Genomic DNA, 19,687 nt, shown 5'->3' with positions numbered 1-19,687 from the left:
ACCCACGATCATGATACGTTTATAATCGAAAAAATTAAACGTTCAGTACTGTTTTAACTATATAAACCGGAAGAACTATTACCTCTGTCCGGTTTAATCATCGATCTAATATTATCTACAATCATAATACATTTATAATCATAAGAATTGAACCTTCACGTTTTATCTTTCGCTACGTGATGTTTTGTAAAAAAAAAATATAAAAGCGGAAGTCGGTAGGAGGAGACGAACGGATAGAATTTGAACTATCACCTCTATCCAATTCTCGGCGTTTGCATTGGAATTCCAAGGCGGTAGATCAAACGTACGAAAGGTGCTTGGCATAGAAACGTACGGTGTACGATAAAAATTTCGATGCAAACAAAGTTAGAGAAGCTGACAAATTGAAATAACAAGAGGAGAACGAGTTATCTCGAGAATAGTTGCGCTTCTCTGCGTTCGTGACAATTCGGGCGACATCGTACGGACGGAAGACGTGCGTGCCTCAGTAGGCTCTATTACTCGACGACAGTTGGCTCCGAATGCGTCGGGAATCGTACACTGGAACTGTACTCCTTGTGTACGTGTAATATCGCACACGACGGTATTCGTGGAACACGTACACACATACAGAAGAACTTTTTCTCCCGGAAATCCTAGTCGACGTTCACGTCGGGCACCAAGCTTTTGTGAAATGTCAAGCACCGTACATTATGATGGGTTGAATGTCTTCGAGAAAACTGTCAGAACGAGCGTAAACGATAGAGCACGACTCGAAAGCAGAGGCGAACCAGTGAGAGGAATAGCACGGACGGGGAAAAGTGGGAGTGAAAGTGGAAAAATTTGCTTTTTCGAAATTACACAAGGTACAGAGGCACGATCCTAGTGAAACGTTCAATTGCTAATGTTTCGCGGGAACGATGGAGCCCGAAGAACCTTTGATACAAGGGATCCTGCTGTTACCACCACAGGGCATGTTAGGCCAACTCAAGGTTGGTTTTACGTCGCGTCGGTACAGATAAATGGATATTTCCAGTTATAATCCAACATCGAGTAGTCTTTTCCTATGATTTCTTTTCTCTCGAGTATTCTTGTCCATGAGTACGTCGGTTGATGATTGTTCGTTATCGGTAATTGTACAGGAATAACCTACAAAGCACACGCGATAAAATTCCAGATATTTCAGATCTGTATAATTTGTTAGTAAATCGAATCTTAACACCTATCATTTTTCATTCGTATCGACGATTTTATTCGCAATATGTAGGTTACACATTCACTTCAGTTAGATAAGTTTAATTTACCGACGTTAAGGCAAATGTGGTATTACTTTTTTTCCAGAAAACATGGCACAAAAGATTCTGTCAGTTGTTTAGAACTAGCAATTATGGGATCAAACGTGTGGAAATATATGATAATCAAGAAGAAGCTGTATTGCAACTTCATGCTCCTCGCATCATTACATTAGATGCATGTATTAAAATTGCACCCAGTAATCAGTCCCATGTATTTACTGTAAGTAAGAACTTGTGGATTCTAGGAATCATTTGATGTAAAGTACTAAACCTTCTCTTTTTGGTTTCTTTTGTATGCAGGTTGTGACAAAATCAGGGATTCATTATTTTGGATGTTATTCAGAAGTAGATATGAGTCATTGGATTACTGCATTTCAATTAGTAGCATTTAAAGATAGTGTATCTAATCAAACAATAGAGGAAAACAATGATCTATACTGTACAAGTGGAGAAGGAGTATTTTCTGTCAAAGTTGTAGAAACAGATGCATCTAAACGATGCGGCTTAGAAACCAGAAATTATACCCTTGTGGTAGCTGCAGTTGATATTAAATTAATGGATGGTGATATAGTCCTTTTCACTTGGCCATATAGATACATTAGAAGATATGGTTACAAAGATGGAAAGTTTATTTTTGAAGCAGGAAGAAAATGTGAATCAGGAGAAGGTTCATTTCGCTTGGAACACAGCAGCCAGCAAGAGATCTTTCGATGCATGTACTCTAAAATGAGATCAATGAAAAAATTACTGAACGAAGAAAGTAATCCAAGCATTGACTGTAATGATGCTCAGTATCATGCTGCCTTATCAATGGAGGCTGGTTCCAGAGCAGCATTACCTCCTTCTCCAAATAGCTCTTCTAATTTAATTGATATCGACTTTTCACCACAAAATTCTCAGAAACACTCAAACTCTTCTTCAAATGTAGATAGCAGTGTATCTACTAAACCATCTTCATCGATTGGAAGATCAAAACCTGCAAAGCCGCCGCGTAAATGTGTTTTCACGGGCTTGTTAGACAAGAAAAATGTAGACTCTGAATTGTCTGACTCATCTGCATGTGGAGAATATAAGGCATTGGATACCTCGCCGGAATTATCGCAAAAAACAATTGGTAGTTCTATCCTTAATGATGAAGAGAAACATCCTTATGATCTAGTAGAAGTGAGAAATGATGCTTGGAAAACACATGGAATCGATAACATACATCACACTGAGAGAGCAAACTCGTTATTACATAATGACAAAAATAAAGAAAATGAGGATGATTTCCAATATGAAACTATGATGCCTTTTGTATCTTCTCAAAGCTCTTCAAAGAGTAAGTCTAGTATTACAGATAGTCCAGTAGTGACTACTTCCGCGATAAGCCAGATACCTTGCAAGTCCAGTGATGAATCAGATTATGATAAACTGGAGCATTTTGGTTCTGCAACCAAGCTCAGTCAGAAATGCGCATATAAGTTCGGAAATTTTAGTGGTGCATCACAAACCTCACATTCCAACATTTCTATAAATACTTCTGTAGCTGATACCAATACTGCATGGTCAAACTATGATATTGTTGAGGACATGTCTGCTGTGAGGCTGGCAGATGATAGTCACCTTGGATATGGTGTTATTAGAAAGAAATCAAATCATTCTGAGTCTGCTTCTGGCAGCAGTACCGTGGGTCCAAAGCATAAAGTCTTTAATAATAGTGAATATGCGATCGTGTCAAAACCAAAAAGGGTATGAAATATTTTAAATAATTTCACTTAATTAGCAATTCAATTCTCTAAATATAAGAATTATATTTACTTCCGAGATTCTTAATTTTCAAAAATAATAACATACTAGTTTATGTTATGACTAGGATAGGTTCATTTCTATCGTTTTAAATAATTAAAAAGTTAAACGTTGATATTCTATAACTTCGTCATATAAAATTAGGAATGAAATGACATTTGTTTTGTGCAAAGATTAGTTTAAGAAATACTAGTCTTCTTAATCATTGTCAATTGTATAGAAATAATTATTTTAGAAACAAAACGATTTTAAATATTTAGATAATTTTAAAAATATTCAGTAAATATTAGATATACGATTATACAATTTATTAATATGATAGGTTTTAAAAAATACAGCATTAGTATTTTAAAAATATAAAAACGACTGATTGCTATAAAAAGATATAGTGCCTTACATCGTGAAGTAGAGTTTAATGAAAAAGTGAAAGTTTAAAAATTAAATTTGCATGTCATTCCAACATTTGGTGTACTTAGAGATTGATAATTTTGAATATTATTATTATCATAACTATTCATAGCTCTTTATTATAATACTGTTAATAAGTTTAACAGAAGTTGTGCTTTCAGAGATATTTAAAATCTATATAATTTTTTCGAAATATAGAGTTTATATATGCATGATAAGGAAGAAACAAGTCATTCCTTTTGTTTCTACTACTATATATTTTATATACATACATATGTATTATATAAACACATTTATAAAAGATTTAATTATGTTCCATATATTTTTAGTAAAACATTTTTATAAAAAAATAAATTATATATACACATATTGATTGAAATTTACAGTGGTATTCAACACTTTGTCAATTAGAACTTGCCATATAAACTTCATGTGCCAAGGTATGCCATTTTTTAGAGTGAAACTGCATTAATATCACAATCAAGTTTTTCCATAAAAACTTGGTATGTTTGTTATTTTATTGCACATAAAGGCAAGTTTTATAGAATTTTATAAGATCTGAGAACTTTTATTCAAGAATATATATTTTTTATCAAGTTGTACATATTAGAACTAGTATTTACATTTGCTACAACTAAAGAAATCTAATGCATCCATACAATAGAGACAGTGCTAATTCCTTTAATGTCTATAATTTAACCCTTTCAATACGGCGAAAAAATCAGTTCGAGTACATCTCATTATCGGGAACAGTTATTTCTCTGAAATCTTAAAGGATGAAAGTCTTAGAAACGCATAAACAATCCCATAACGACGCACCATCAACAACAATAATGTTACAAGTTACACATCAAATTTTCCAGACTGGGACAACATATGTCCCGTCCGGTATGAAAGGGTTAAAGGATTAAAAACAAATCTATAAGTCTTTCGATATTTACCAAACTTTGGATATTATTTTTTTTCATGTATACTTTTAAGTTTAACGTAGTATAAAAAGCATAAAAAGTATGTAATAAATTTCGAAACATTTACACTTGCTTAAACATTTTTTCACCAATTTATTTTCAAAATAAAGTAGTTTCTTCGGATAATACATCCTATTTTTCCTCTAAAGTTCCAGGGTTTTTATTATCATGGCTATCTATCTTATTTTGTTGTTCAATTAAATCCTGTTTTCGTTTAATATTATGTTGTAATAAATCGTATTCTGCTTTTTCGATAACTTCGATATATCCATCGACATCGTTTAGTACTTTCCGAACAGTTTCTCCCTTTGCTGCCAATATTTTTTCAATGTTGTTGTTCTTCTGTAACTCTCCGAACCATCCAAGATTATCAGCAATTAAATGATTGTTTTTACAACCATCACAACGAATTATGACTACTCCTCTTTCATATGCCACTTTTGATATAACTTTGCCGCTTCTTAACTGACATATTTTACACGTAAACATCACCTTCAGCTTTCCTTCAATCTTTCCAAGCACCTGTTTATTATCGGCTTCTTCTTTGTTTTCTTCTGCAGATTCACAAAGACTTGTTTTAGAACGAATATGTATTCGTTCGTGAAAATTGATTTTAAATCTTTCCTCATTAATCAGTGGAAGCCGATACAAATTCGTAGGATTTTTCGTAAGGATCAGTCGAGTTCCGCAACGAAACGCTTGTCGTAAACAATACATGTTGAAACTTCAATTTTGTAGCAAATTTTTAGTTTCACAATATTATACATTAATTGATGAAAGTCCTTTCGTCAAATACTTTTGAAGTACATCAGTGTCAATCAAATCTTTAGTTTCAATCGTAGTTCCTATCATCTCACGTGGATATGGGTATACGTTTTTTAACTAAGTAAAGACAAGTTCATATGTATGCTTGTCTCCACCATTTTGTTCACATTTCACGCAAAGAAACCTTAAATGTATACCGCAGTTTACCAGAGTCCATAACTGCGAAAAGACCAGTTTTCGTTCTTCGCGCATCTCCAGTGCGCATCTTCGCCCTGATTGGCGATACTCCCAAACGAAGTGGAAAGCGATTGGCGGAGAGCTCGCTGCGTTCCCCCACCATCTTCCAACCTGCGCGTCGCAGTTATGGACTCTGGTGAACTGCGGTATATGTATATATATATAAAACCGCATTTCCATTGCAATAGTCTAACCACGGATGATACATTTATAGAATAGCATCTCTGGGGCTCGAGACCTCGAGACCAACTACGATTTAGCGGTGTCTGAAATCACCAAAATAATGACCCCTCCAGATAAAAAAAATGTCCAGTCTTTGCATCTGTAGTCACTATAGGAATTAAAATTAACCACCTCTATTACATAGTATTTTTGAAAATTAATATTTTATTACAACGAAAATTCACTTCATATAATAGTTTTATTACATTTAAATTTTAATCGTTATTAAATACACCGATCACTGCGCATATGTGAATGTATATATGGAAAGTACAAATCTTTTGAAAAAGGGTCATTCAGTGTTCATATTCCAATTTGTGTTCTTCAATAAATTATAATGTAGGTTTGACATGATGAGGGAACTGATATTTATAAAATGACTAATATTTTAAGAATAATTGGTTCTGTTCTTATACTAATTTCTTATACTCAAAGAAGCTCTTCAAATGTTTCATCTGCCATGCACCCATGATTACTAAAACTACAGACTGAGCAAGAGACCACCAGAATACGCGACGATGTGTGCTTTCAGATGTTTGTCTAAAGCGTTCTTCTCGATACTGAAAATAAACAATATAAGATATAATCTTCATCTAATATGAAATACTCAGGAATTACAGAATAATCAGTTACCCTTTGATAATTTTGCTCTTTTGTTATTTGTTCTACTTGATCAAGAAGTTGACGTATCTTCAGTTGTAGTTCAGTAAATTTTTCCTTTTGAGCTGTATTAGCATAGTCAATAGCATGTTCACCCACTTGGATATCTAAATGCACCCTCTGCCAAATAAAATTATGTTAGTTACACTAAACTATTACAAATCATTTAAGTTATTTAAAGTTGTGTGTTTATGTTTATACCAATTGAGTACCACTGAACCAGGAGCTACTGTTAGAATATAAGCAAATAATATGTTCTCCAGGTGTGTGAGAAGTGAAAGAAATTCTTCCTTCTGAACTATATACTCTAGAAAGTATCATTTTATCGTCAGGATCACGAACTTCCACGTGCATTCCCATTGCAGGGCTGCTCGGTGCAAATCCACCGGTTCGTGGATCATATAATTCCACTTTATAATTCACTACAAGAGAAAGAATAAAACCTTATTACGATAGAAATCACAACAAAGACAATTAACAATATCTCTATAAACATGTACGTTTCACGTACCTACAACTGTCGTTTCATCTGGAATCTCTTCGATGAAACACTTTCGTTCGGTTTCAGCAATGTGAAAGTAAAGACCAGTCCCATATTCGAGGATGCACAGAAAAATAATAAATATACTTCCGTGCTTTAACATGTTTATCGAATTGCAGTGCTGTTAATAGCACAGCAAAAGAAACAGCAAGTAAAACTTTACGTAGAACTATACACAGCAACACGTCACCTTCGAAAGCAATCGCTACGTTCGCATATACGTGGCGCCACTGAGCATTATCGATGTCAATTTTCTCGAGAATCGAGAATCGAGGAAAATTTTAGGAAAATAAAACAAAAAAATGGACGTCTCGTTATTAGTTTCTTTTGCTGTATTAATCATAGTTTTGATTGTTGTTTGTACAGTATTCTTAGGACGAAGATCCGGTACGTCCTCTACATATTTGCAATTCACTTATCGTTAAGATCAAAGCATCAATTTCTCATTGTAAACCAACCTATCTCTAACCTTTACGTTTGTTATGAAACAGATGTTTGGACAATTTTTATAAATATCATTCTAACGTTTCTATATATTTCACAAGAACATATTAAAATTAGTTGCCTATGAACATTTATAGCTACACGGAGAAAACAAACGAGCGCCCCAGAAAGAGTTGCACAGGGTAGACCAGTAAGACGCGCAGCGGGTCAAAGAAATGCTAGACGTCGTATGCAAGCTAATGTCAATGAACAGGAGGCTGATGATGAGGATGCATCTGGAAATGAGGGTATTGACGAGGTAGATGAAAAAGTAGTTGTACCTGATCATAAGATAGGTGCAAAGAAGAGAGCAAAATTAGCAGCTAAAGCAGAGAAGAAGGTACAGAGAGAAGCAGCTGATAAGGAAAGGGAAGAACGTAAAAAGCTAGAACAGCTTCTTCAAGAACAAAGAGACAAGCAATATGAAAAAGAACGCGAAGAAGAGTTAAAACAAGAAGAGGCAGAGAAGATGGCTAGAGAAGAGAAAGAAAGAAAGGAACATGAGGAATATTTGAAAATGAAAGAAGCATTTAGTGTAGAGGAGGAAGGCTATGAAGAAGATAACAAGGATGAGGAAGAAAATTTGTTGCAATCATTTCTTCAATACATCAAAGACAATAAAGTAGTAGTCCTTGAAGATTTAGCTGCACATTTTGGCTTAAAGACTGCTGGTGTAGTAGATAGAATTCAGGAGTTGCAAACAACTGGAACTTTAACTGGTGTCATCGATGACAGAGGAAAATTCATTTATATCTCTCAGGGAGAACTTGAAGCTGTTGCAAAGTTTGTAAAACAGCGTGGTAGGGTCAGTATCACTGAATTGGCAGAAAGTTCAAATGAATTAATAAGCCTGAATCCAAGCAAACAACGTGATATGGTGGAGGCTAGATAAATGAAAAATATATATCCACATTTCTATTGCAATGATAAAATAATCATAGGTTTAATAAATTTATATGCTGTTTTACATAAATCTGATACACATCCATCCAGTAAATAGGATCCTCTATATGACAGATTTTATATATCACTTATAAATTGTATATTTTATTTATTTGTAAATAATTTTTTCAGAATACAACATTTGTTTTTTCCCAAATTTCATTCGCACAAATTAATTAGTCGACCGGTGTTCAGAACAAAAAATTGATCACCTGCGAAAGATATCGTTAATATTCGTATTTATATTGATAAAAAATAATACCGCTGCTGCGGGTTGATTAACGAGGGAGCTTGTAAACTGCAAACCTTATTAATTAAAAAAAAAAAAATTTCGGTTGTTTTAAAACAACATTCTGACGACGCTATGGATCGATGTTGCGTCAGATTCTAGTTTGCCTTTAGTTACATGTTCCACGTTTTATTTTTTTCTCATTTTCCCCTGAATGTATAATTTATACCGCCTTGGGTGAGTCTCTAAAGACGACTGTATCGTGAAATTGCATGCTGCTTGTATTTGCAACAATTTTATTCAAGAACATATCAGCTTGAGCCTTGAAAAGATTGATGTTACCCTGATTTATGTGAAGAATCACTCGTGGCCCTTTACGACCATTAGGTGTCCCATTCTTCACACTAAAGTTAGTTCAGCAGTTAGGAGGGTTTCTCTCGAAATTTTTCTACGCCCAAAAACAACGTAGACTTTGTTTTCGAGTCAATGATAATAGTTCTGACCCGAATCTAACTCGATTTCTACGAGTAGAAAGAATTATAGTCCTGACGATGTTTATTCATCGAGCCTCCATCGTTCGATATTCTAACACGAAACGATTGAAAAAAGAATAAGAAACAAGTGTTCCATGTATAATCGAAGCAATTAAGGAAAATTTTATAGGGTAATTCTTTCCTGTACAAGAATTACTATTCTCTGTAATTAATGTACATTATTAATGAACCTATTGGTCATTCCTTTCCAAGTAAACAAGTTCAAGAACTCAGTTTAAATACGATATAATCGATCAGACTCGATCCTAACTTATATACTTTGAAGAAATTAAAAAAAAAAAAACAGCATCGATGTTTGTAAAGTTTATTCACAGCTTTCGATGAACCATTTCTTTCGACGTACCAAAAACCCCATTAAAGACGAACGGAATCATCCAGGTTTCACAATTACGCATTAAAAATTCTGCGATATGGTGTGAGGAAGTGGAGATCGATCCCCACTCGATATTAGCGATCGGCAAAAGGAAGGGGACATCCAGAGACTATGTAAAAGGCGACGGAACCACCGACGAACCTGTAGTCCTGCTAAAGACACTGTGTAGACGTTCCTTGCTAAAATTCAACTTTCAATCGAGCAGAATCATCGATTCGTGTTGAAGAGAGCAACGCGAAACGTTTAGCTAGAAGCAAAGAGAACCTCGTAGTTTTTCGTGAAAAATCGAGAACACCTATGTGTCGATGAGGTGCAAAGTCTTGGACTGTCAAGGCAATATCCCGAGATTTTTACCGAGTGTTAGGTAAGTGTACAGACGTGGAAACAGGTTTTCTATTTGCATTTCGACCGTCCATTGTAACATTTTAAATTCGTGATTAAAAGTCACGAAGAGGGATCGGGGAAACCTTGAAACCTGTTTGCCTTTTACTCGCATAAGTGCGAATAATTTTCGTATACGTATTTAAAGAAGAATTTAAAATTCCAATTATTTAGAAATCGAAGTTAAACATTAAAATATGTTGTTCTGTATTTTCTGACCTTCCCAAAGATGGAGTTCGAAATTCTCCAAGATATGTTATTGAAATTTGATTTTTCTATTAGGCTTGCTAAAAACCTCCGTACTCGCAAAGGGAGTCGACGCGGTAACACTGCAAATCGTTTAGAACTTTTGGTTCTTGTTCATTTGCATCACGTGCCGTAGAGTGAGTACCTTTATTAAATAAAATAAACTTGCTGCTTCAACATGCCTTACTACAATTTCCATTATTGTAGTTAATAAATTAAAAAATTATTAAGTTCAAATAAAATTGATCATGATTATAGGTGATACAATAAAGGACCAGCACTTTATTTTGAAAGAAAACCTAGTGTCTGATTCAAAGACTGAATTCAATTAATTTAATTGTAACCGGAAGAAAGAAAAGAGAAGCGAAAATGGTGTACACAAACATCGACGATACTATGAACAAAAGATCTCACGACGGCGTTAGGTATATTTTTATTAAACATTTGTCTTAATTCCTGTTAATTAATCGTTTTTAATATACAGGAAAGAAAGGAATGGCCAGACAACGACAGGATTCCAGCAACAGTCAACGAATAAGAGCGGGAAGTATGGCTCGTGGGGATCGGTGTACAAGAACAAACAAAATTTCATTGACATGCACATTTGCTGATGTCTTTCCAAAAAAAATGCATCGGCTACATTAGGATTAATGGTTGCACACGAAAGTAGCTAAGAACTTCAAACACATTGTGATACTTTAAAGTGACTTGATCCTCCTCCGATGAATAAAAGAAAGATGATTTCACTTTGATTTAATCCTTTACAATTTTAGTTGAATTTCTAATTCCCAGTTGCGCGTCTTGCTGCACATGGCCGTTTCTACTGAGGCAGCCATAGTAGAAGATTAACACATTAGACGCTGCAGTAGAATTAACCATACATGGTAAGACATGCGACGATATAGATTTCCATTTCTTAATTATTTATCAAGGCAGTGAATATATTAACACGTTACACCAGTAGGTAATTACAAGCAGCACGAATAACGTAGTATAATTACGCCAAGTAATTTAAATCATAGAAATATTAGAATCTATTTAAGAAGTCGAAGAAGTAACATCAAAGACCCCTGAAAGAATGAACTTTGTAAGAAAATTGTCGAAGAAGGTACATCAAAGTCTCATCGCGCGTTTCCACCCCAAAGCCGAAGAAAATAGTAGGGGGAAAGTGGAGAGAGTCTGGTGGGGAAAGCGGCGAAGAGAAAAAAGAGCTCCTGGACAAACGGGAGCTTCGTCGTCGTTCGAAGGGAACGACTGCAACGTGGTGCAGTCGCTGAAAGCGCGTCGACTGGTTCGGTGTTCCTCTGAATGGAGGGACAAGGGATGAAGAGCATTAAAAATTGACGTTTGGTCGCGCGTACCTATCTTCTAATTTATTTATTTATTTAATCGTACATGTATCGCTAAGAATCTCCGACTGTCCAATCGGAGGACATTCGAGGCATTTTATTTTTATAAATTTCGCGAGGACTAAAGTGCATCCGGACGAGGAGGAGCAGACGAAGAAGACGGAGAGGAAAGGAAGAAAAGTGTCGTTGCTCCGTGGAACGCGAGATAGCTGAGAGTCGACGTCCCGACGCTGCTATTTCGAGGCTGAAACACACCGGTGAGCTTTTGTCCGATACAACCCGGGCTAATCTCTTTTCGCCGACGAATTTGAGGTGCATAACTCGCGAGCTTACCTCCTATTCGATGGTTAGAATTCACACGAAAAAAGGGGACCGTTTAAGAGTCCTTTTTTCAACATTCCCTACATGCTACGAAGAGAACGTTTCATTTGACCGTGGTTAAAATTGTCTGTCCCCCGATCAACCAGCTTCTTTGCGTTAGCATGAAAATTAGATAATTTCCATTAATAATGTTTGCATGATTGATCATTACCGAGAATCCTACTTGTTTTCATCTGATGCATGACTCGACAGAGCTTCCCGAAGGAAATCCGCTTCTGATCAGCTGACCACACGATTTGACGCGACCGTGTGTTCTATTCGCGTATCGCTGCCACTTCCTCCAGAATCTCGTTCATGGAAAAACTTATATGCACTTTGTTTCCGATCAGACATCGCAGGAAAGAGAATTTTTTATTCGTATAAATGATTTCCTGTGCCTCTCGAAAACTTAAAGATTACCTGAAAAATCTAAAGATCCATCGTTTATAATCTTAGGTAGTTGAAGCATGTTTGGAAGGATCTTAATACGCTTTAAATGAGATTTCTTCCTAGAGGCTGAGAAAGCAAAGCGTGTATTTTTGATCAAGGGACGAGATATCGAACAGCGATCATGGGGGTCGTGCACCTCGGATATAGAGACCGGAAATAGAGCTTCCTCTAGCTACCGTGATCTCCTTTTTTCTCGTTCGAGCGTAGAACAACGTCCCTTTGCCAAAGGGCGAACGTCGTGTCTAAATCCCGACTCGTCTCCCTTCCTTCCTTTCTGTCGATGGTAATGCTTGTTGCATCCGTAGGTACGACGCCTTCGAGGGCGCTATTTTTGTCGACGACCAACAGTTACTAGTAGTAGACACCCTCTTGCTAGCAGCCGGAGAACGGACTTGGCCCGTGCCGTCATACCCTCCATTCCTGTGGACGCGTGCGAGCTTCTTGCCTCGTTAGAGACGAAGAAAAATGATGAATGGTCTGATAAGAATATACGAAAAACCGATGAGAAATTGTTCTGAGAAGCTACGATTTGTTTTGGATTCTTTTTTCGACGAGGAACGTTAAACTTTCAGAGTTGGCTTGAAATGTTTCACACTTTCGCCCGGAAGAATATAGCAGATACGCTGAATCATAAAGGGTTAAAGTATATATACACATTTCCGTTCCGACTGCAACATAAATTCAATTTTTATACGACTTTTAAAGTGATCGCATCAATCACACGCACACCTACCTACAAGATGTTCCCTCGTCTCTGCTATAACTAAGTTTGACAAGTTCGTACACAGCCGCGCATGTGTCAGTCATCTCCCGGTTGCACGCGTGCCCTGCATTAACATCCTCCGGCACCAGGAAGCTTTAAACGCTACTCGAGGGAGCATCGAAAGGAAAAAGTGCATTAAAAAAGCACGAAGGGATCTCTGAAAAATAAGGGACACTCGAATCGCGTCTATATTTATTCGACGTTAAAGGAGGCCAAATATCTACGTCGAATCAGATAACGTCGATCCATCGTCGATGGGTAGCCCCACTGATTCGATGGTTATCAGAACTTTCCGGCGCACCGTCGAGCCCGTCAGAAACTCGATCTTCCTTCGGGCCTAAATATAACCAGGAAGTAATGTCGGTAGCAATTTACGTATGTTCTCGTCACCTTCTGGGCCCAACGGGCGCATAAACCACGTGGTAACAGGGCTAAACCCCCACGACAGAAGGTTCCGACCGCGTTATTGCGTTAGACTGCAGCCTGGCACGTGCGTGGGTGCAAAGGGCAGAGAATTAGTAAGTGGAGTCTAAAGGCGTCAAGGGTGTTGCACAGAACGAGCAAGTTCGTTCAACTCGAGATGCTGGGAGGTATATTTCGTTTAGGATAGGCGGAAAATTTAGGGGAGCTTTTGGGTAAATTAGGGTCGTCGTTGAGCTTTCGAAACTTTCTTTTGATCGTGGATACAGTAAAGATCACGATAAATTTGCAAGAAGGATTAAGGAAGGATTTATGAAGAAAGTCCAAATTTTAATTTAATTTTGTATTTTATATTACTTCCATTTTCTAAATTTTACACTGCTAGTATTCTTGTATATGTTTTGTAAGTTTGAGTTTCGATTGACCCAGACTCAGCTGTTCAAGGGTTAAACGCGTCTCGTGAGAACTCATTGACAGGATCTAGAATAAAACGGATATCCTGTCTCATTAATATGCCTTGTTGCACTTTAATTACAACGGTCGCGTGCGATCGTACGAATTATTTGGTTCCCCGACTGGAATCATTCCACGCCCGTCGTATTTACGTTATAGTCAAGATATTCTTTCCTCTCCTAGTGGTCGTTATCGTGATCGCTTCCGTCGTTTAATTTTAGCAAGAAATCTTTAGTAAACGTCCTATATTTACCCTTCTACTGGAAACAGAGCATGCACTCAGGAATTTCCGTGATTCCCTGTTCTTTTTGCATCGATAAATGATTTACATCGCGATGCATTCGACGCTGATTGCCTTTCATTAGTCGTCGTGGGTGTTAAAAAATGCAGCGAGAGCAAAAAATAAAATCCGATGATTTCCTTTTGCTTGGAACGGAAGAAGAGAAGAGGAACGCGATTATGGTGGGGAGAGTGTCTCCTAAGAATAGAAGAATTCTTTTTCCTTCTGTCCTTCCGGCTGTGCAATATTGTCGGGGGAGTTTAAAGAGAATTACCTGAACAATAGAAAACAGCTTTAACCCACGGATGGCGAAATTAAACAGGGAGGATCTCAATTTAATTTCACACCTTCCTAGTTTTCTAAATTTTCAATAATTTAATATACAAATTCACGGAGGCATTTCCGAGTAGAGATGGCGGAAGGGTTCGAGTTTGGCCCGCCAACCAAGTGCAGACTTGTAGCAGACGAGCAGCGATTCGTTTGAATGCAACCGTTTTAAAAATATCAGTTCCTGGAACGAATCGCAGAAATCGAGCAGCGTGATATTTAGGTCCTGTTCCTCTTCTTTGTTCCATGTATATCCGTAGCCAAAGACCCCCCGCGAACCTAAAGGCGTGGTTACAACCACTGCTTTATGCGTTCGTGTATACACGCGCGTATCCACGGCTCCGCCGTACAAACACCCGAGTAAATTGTACGTCTGGAATGAGCTATTCAAAGGAAATTGTATAACTTGCATTATTTTTCTTAAAATTTCTCAGTATTCGAAATTCAGACGACGAAGTTGGACTTCATTCGACCCTGGGCACAATTTCAAGTCTAAATTCAATTTTAATCTTTCCATTCGTTATTCGATAAATGAAATTTTCTATTTACATTATTCGCGATGTGACATTTTATTGAAACAATGTTACATACCGACAGCTGGTACATTCTTAGACATAAAGGCGGGCTCGTTTGTACGGTGATCGCATCTCGGAAGAATGACGTCTACCGGTGCGTCGAGACGACGGCGGTCGTCTTATCCGAAATAGATCCTCTATCCTGAACACGAAGACGACTCGTGAACGCGGCGACGAGGAAACCGGTTGCTAAGGGAAATACTAATCGTTCATTTCGATAGGTTTATTAACGAAGGAAATTCCGATACTGCCCGACGCGATGCACTTTGCGATGCACTTAGCGATGCAATGTGACAAATCATAGCCGAAGAATCTAGGAAGAAATTAACATCACGCGGTAGGAATATTTATTGTAATAATGGGGAGAGATATGGATAACGATATCTCAATTTACCATTGAGAATTTTTCAATGAAATCGTATGAAATAGATTTTCCTTTGGACGGATCTTCTGTGGAGTATTCTAGGTACACAAGAAGAAAAATAGAAGTAGGCTTGTTTGACTTCAATTCAGGAGGGGTTGCCATTTTTGGTACAAGGACGCACATGTCGGGTACAGAGGCACAGAAAAAACATATGGGACATCGCGTTACGTTTGCGCTATCATTGAAGGGACTCTGGGATAAATAAACGAAACCTTTATTACATGTAGATATTTCTTTGAATCTGCTTCTCTTCCATTTTGTTTAGATTACCGTGAAGAAGTGTGCGATATTCGTCACACTCGAACGATCAAAAAGGTAATTTTAATATAAAAGTTTTGTCTGCGAACAGTTAATTGCAGTATGAAATTCTTGCAGCTGAAATATCGTCATGGATTCTTATATTCTAGCAAGATAACGGTATTAACGAGTTTGCGGAACTTTATTTATACTTTTCATAAAATGGATAGTTGGTTTATGATTAACATAAGTTACAATTCAATTTTAACCAACATCGATATTTTGTTCGATCGAATAACAGTTATTTATTAGTGATAAATGTAGGCTGGAGAAATTGTTTGATTTGAAAAAGAAAGCAGTGATAGTTTGACTGTTAGAATGTTAGGGTTTCTGAAAACTTCTGGAATTGATCAATTTTTATTTAGTTTCTCTGGTAAATATGAGAGTATACTTGGGGCTGGATGTAGTATTTTCGTGAAAAATCTACTGAAATCCCAGCAATCACTATATTTGGCATTCTGAGTCATGGCATAGTTGTATACTCGCCCAGCAAGCTTTGAATTCTACCGCTATTTTATCTTCTGCTCCATCAAATTCTTAAAACATCTTCATCATTCTCGTTACTTAAATATTTTGTTATATACACTCGATGATCAGCTTTCAAACAATTAAAATAATTTACATCGTTCGTTTTAAATGTAGGGACTTGAAAAGATTAACAACTTATTTTAAAACGCACAAAATATAATGTCATTCTAACAAATAACTATTGTTTCAGGTGGTTCGCGAATGAACTGTGAAAGAAGAGGATTGTCCGTTTAAAAAGCAACAAAATGAGAGCTAGAGATTCGATCGTATACACTCCAGTATCCCTTGGGCCGGATACCGACGACGAGGAAACATTGGTTAACGCAGAAATTTACAACAATGGTGAGTTTAGATTAAAAATATCACATTCCTTTTTCTTCTGCCTGAAAATACGGAAAATGTGGTTCTTTATATTTTCTAATTTTAAATTAGCGCACGCGCTTTCGAAACACTGCTATTAGCGTCAACTAGCGGTAAGCGCAGAAACTAACAAAATAGAAACTCGCGTTAAATGAATTTTAATTGTAGAATCATTATTTTAAGAGTTCCATCAACACAGAGTACTTTAAATGTTTTAAAATATTGAAAGAATCAAGTATTCTGAAAGATTTAACAAATATTTAGTTCCATTAGTTCTTGAGATCTACCGCTAGGTAGCTTTCATGTTCCATAAAGTGCAATTTTTGTTATTTTCTTTATTGACGTTACAAACGGACTGAAATGTCATTAGCTGGGTTAAATTAAACCTATAGAATCTTTTAATCACCCCAGTTAAGCTAGAAAATCGCTCATTTTCCGAAAAAAAGGTTTTCTTTATTCGATTAATTTCATCGATCCCCTCCAGATGGCACCAATGGTACTGTTTCAAAAGACCGCGCATGTACGCGCTGATACAAAATTAAAAAACACTCCTTGCACGGTATTTTTATTAAATTTACTTCTACACAATAGAAATACAATTCCCAATAAGTACACGATAACTAACACTCTGATTCTTAAGTCCACCATTCATAAAGAGCAAGGTTAGTGGCCTCCGTAAAATCTCTGATGCAGCGAATCTCATTCACACCGACAAAAGAATCCCCTTATCTCGGCTCGATATTTAATGTTGCTTAACAGCAGTTAATAGCGTTTTACGACCGAATTTTATCTATGTTCCGGTTCAACTTGTTCCACGGATCAATTGCTAACATTGAATCGCCCTTATCGCCGCGGAACAATTCGAGTTTATCGCGAAAGACAATTGCATACGACGCATACGAATGAAAATGAAAAAAAATATTAGCAAAGAGAAAGATCGAACGATGTGACGTGGTATTTCAAGCCGTCCCTTCCCGCTTGATAATGAACCATCGTATAAAATGTAAGGTAAATTCCTTGGCGTGCGCGGATGGACGTTCGTCCAGCTGGACGATAGATTTTTCTTTATTAAAATTCCATCGTTGACCGAACACGGTTATTCCTGACCAAGTCAAGCCGGATACGATTGAAAACGAAGACTCGACGGTCGCTCTGAGTCAGAGCACACCTACACGACTTCCGAATTCGAACTTCGCGATTGTAATGCATGTAGGCATTGGGCGGGGGCGTGGTGTATGTACGCAATTGCTGGGGAACCAGCCGCGTCAGGCTCCGTTTTTGGCAATGATAATATGTTCACTTGCCAGGCCTATTGTTTAATCGCGAGCTCTGTTTTATCTTCTTCGAGGAGATACGTTGGAAGAGCGACAGACGAAACCACGAATACCAGTTTCGCGTTTAAACACCGAAAGCCTTGAAGTCATTCCTAGAAGGAAGAAAAATTTGCACAAATGGACACTTTCGCTTGTAAAAAAGCAACGCGAACTCTGAATACGAATGTCGTCGTAGGTAAATTTATAAGAAACAAATTGTCAGCGGAGAACAGAAAGTTATCTGAATTTCTACACGCCTATTGTTACCGCGTTACGCGAGAGTACGTATCGTTTTGCATGCATTGGATAGCCGATATTTTTCTTCGTCTCCGGTTTGATAAGAAACATAACGGAGGAGCCAAAGAAGCAGACACCCTACGGTAAAGGATCGTCCACGAGTCTTGTTGCTCGATAAGAATTATCTAGAACTGGCGCCGTCTGCTGATCTTATTAATTCCCCAATCGCGTCCAATCAGGGAAACCTTCCGACCACCTTTCCAACGCTAGAGGAAGCATAAATTGACCGATAGATGAGCGCAAATAGGCAACGTTCAAGCTTTACGATCGATTTCCTGTGCGCCGGAGAGGAGAAAGTAACCGCATGAAAACCACTACTCTTAAGTCTAATTATGAATATCGAGCTAACTTTTTAAACGCTTCTATGTTAATCGATCAGACGATTCATCGTTAATGAAATAAGTCTATTTTTTTTTTGCTACGTAGCGATAAAAGAATATTATCTCAGTCATTCACTGATATAGAAATCAATTTCTTGGAAAAGATAAAACGTTTAATTGTCCAACGTTAGTGGTTGTAAATCAATATTTTTATTTGAAACGAATCGAAGCGATTACATGTCGTTACATGAACGTACACGAAGCTTTCTCTGCGTCGTCTTTTCTCTGTCAGCGGTCGTCCCGTTTATCTTCTGCATGCACGCACGTCACAATGATCACTTCATTGGTCAGTGAAACGTCGTTTGTGTAATTCGCATCTATGTTACATCCAGAGACAGATAAAACAAGCGAACGCCGGTCCGTTCAGTGGTCTTGGTCGATAATCATAACGAAGTCGCGAGTACTATACTCGATCGATTCGCTGAACGTTTCCTGTTTTCCCACTCGCTCGTATCATCCTACTTGTGTTGTCCCGGTCGATTCATAAGTCGAAGAGATCGGTCAACCACTTTCTGCTTCGTTGTTCGCCTCCGCTTCGTAACGAGGTTTCGTTTCATTATTCGTCCCGAGGAGAGTGTCCCCGTGGTCGAACGATGTAATCCACCGGACGCTTTCCACATCGCGTACGATCTCGTGTGCTTGTTTGCGTAACCGGCATAAATCGTATCGCGGCATGAAACGGGCGTGAAACAGGGCCGCGCATTACTCAATGAACGAGCGTACGTCGAAAACGAGACAGTCTGGTCGGCGAACGTTACACGCGGCGTTTCGCCAGCTCCGTTTCCTCTTTCAATGGAAGAACTTTAATCTTTCTAATCGGCGAGCAACATTCGGAGACGATCGAACGAGATAGATAAACGCGATGAGGTGCCGGTGTCCTAGATTTCTGTTATTCTCGAAATTCCCGAATGACCGAGTCACCTAAAATTCTGAACGCGGCCTCGGTATAGGGTTACAGACGCTCCAGACCGTCGAGGATATAGACAGTCCTTATAGTTGGTATCTCGTGATCGCAGGATCTCCTCGGTGCGGTCGTCTTA

The 19,687-nt window shown here is 37.6% G+C and overlaps 3 protein-coding genes and 1 long non-coding RNA gene across 6 annotated transcripts; 2 read left to right on the top strand and 2 right to left on the bottom strand.

The window, feature by feature from the left end:
* The first annotated feature begins 23 nt into the window (after positions 1-23).
* Positions 24-16,633, top strand: Dok (docking protein homolog). Of its 3 annotated transcripts, none has more exons than XM_076690972.1 (4): positions 24-971; positions 1,321-1,494; positions 1,575-3,005; positions 16,488-16,633. In XM_076690972.1, exons 1-4 carry the CDS (start codon positions 900-902, stop codon positions 16,500-16,502), a joined length of 1,692 nt encoding a protein of 563 aa, XP_076547087.1. In that variant the 5' UTR covers positions 24-899; the 3' UTR covers positions 16,503-16,633. The 3 variants fall into 3 exon arrangements, with proteins under 3 accessions (XP_076547087.1, XP_034179475.2, XP_076547088.1); XM_034323584.2 differs by lacking the exon at positions 16,488-16,633 and adding an exon at positions 7,445-7,651 and having other exon boundaries at positions 25-971; XM_076690973.1 differs by lacking the exons at positions 24-971; positions 16,488-16,633 and adding exons at positions 1,016-1,242; positions 7,445-7,651.
* LOC117603951 (uncharacterized) lies at positions 3,740-5,601 on the bottom strand. Its single transcript, XM_034323592.2, has one exon. The coding sequence runs from the start codon at positions 5,153-5,155 to the stop codon at positions 4,571-4,573; it is 585 nt and encodes a 194-aa protein (XP_034179483.2). The 5' UTR covers positions 5,156-5,601; the 3' UTR covers positions 3,740-4,570.
* eca (transmembrane p24 trafficking protein eclair) lies at positions 5,831-7,094 on the bottom strand. The gene is made up of 4 exons (XM_034323591.2): positions 6,834-7,094; positions 6,524-6,744; positions 6,296-6,442; positions 5,831-6,222 (listed from the first exon to the last, which is right to left on the bottom strand). Exons 1-4 carry the CDS (start codon positions 6,964-6,966, stop codon positions 6,073-6,075), a joined length of 651 nt encoding a protein of 216 aa, XP_034179482.1. The 5' UTR covers positions 6,967-7,094; the 3' UTR covers positions 5,831-6,072.
* Positions 10,330-10,828, top strand: LOC143305835 (uncharacterized). The gene is made up of 2 exons (XR_013063032.1): positions 10,330-10,496; positions 10,556-10,828. It is a non-coding gene; the product is annotated as an uncharacterized LOC143305835 (long non-coding RNA).
* Positions 16,634-19,687: the final 3,054 nt, after the last annotated feature.

Source organism: Osmia lignaria, chromosome 11 (genome assembly GCF_051020975.1).
Source record: "Osmia lignaria lignaria isolate PbOS001 chromosome 11, iyOsmLign1, whole genome shotgun sequence".
Taxonomy (NCBI): Eukaryota; Metazoa; Arthropoda; class Insecta; order Hymenoptera; family Megachilidae; genus Osmia; species Osmia lignaria.
This window is presented reverse-complemented; position numbering and strand designations above follow the sequence as displayed.

Bases quoted from the DNA above. Each gene is read 5' to 3' on its own strand.
- Dok (XM_034323584.2), top strand. From the start codon at position 900: ATGGAGCCCGAAGAACCTTTGATACAAGGGATCCTGCTGTTACCACCA. The intron at 1,495-1,574 runs GTAAGTAAGAAC...TTTTGTATGCAG, and splicing joins ATCAGTCCCATGTATTTACT to GTTGTGACAAAATCAGGGAT. The intron at 3,006-7,444 runs GTATGAAATATT...GAACATTTATAG, and splicing joins TCGTGTCAAAACCAAAAAGG to CTACACGGAGAAAACAAACG.
- eca (XM_034323591.2), bottom strand. From the start codon at position 6,966: ATGTTAAAGCACGGAAGTATATTTATTATTTTTCTGTGCATCCTCGAA. The intron at 6,745-6,833 runs GTACGTGAAACG...TTTCTCTTGTAG, and splicing joins AGATGAAACGACAGTTGTAG to TGAATTATAAAGTGGAATTA. The intron at 6,443-6,523 runs GTATAAACATAA...TTTATTTGGCAG, and splicing joins GGTTCAGTGGTACTCAATTG to AGGGTGCATTTAGATATCCA.
- LOC117603951 (XM_034323592.2), bottom strand. From the start codon at position 5,155: ATGTATTGTTTACGACAAGCGTTTCGTTGCGGAACTCGACTGATCCTT.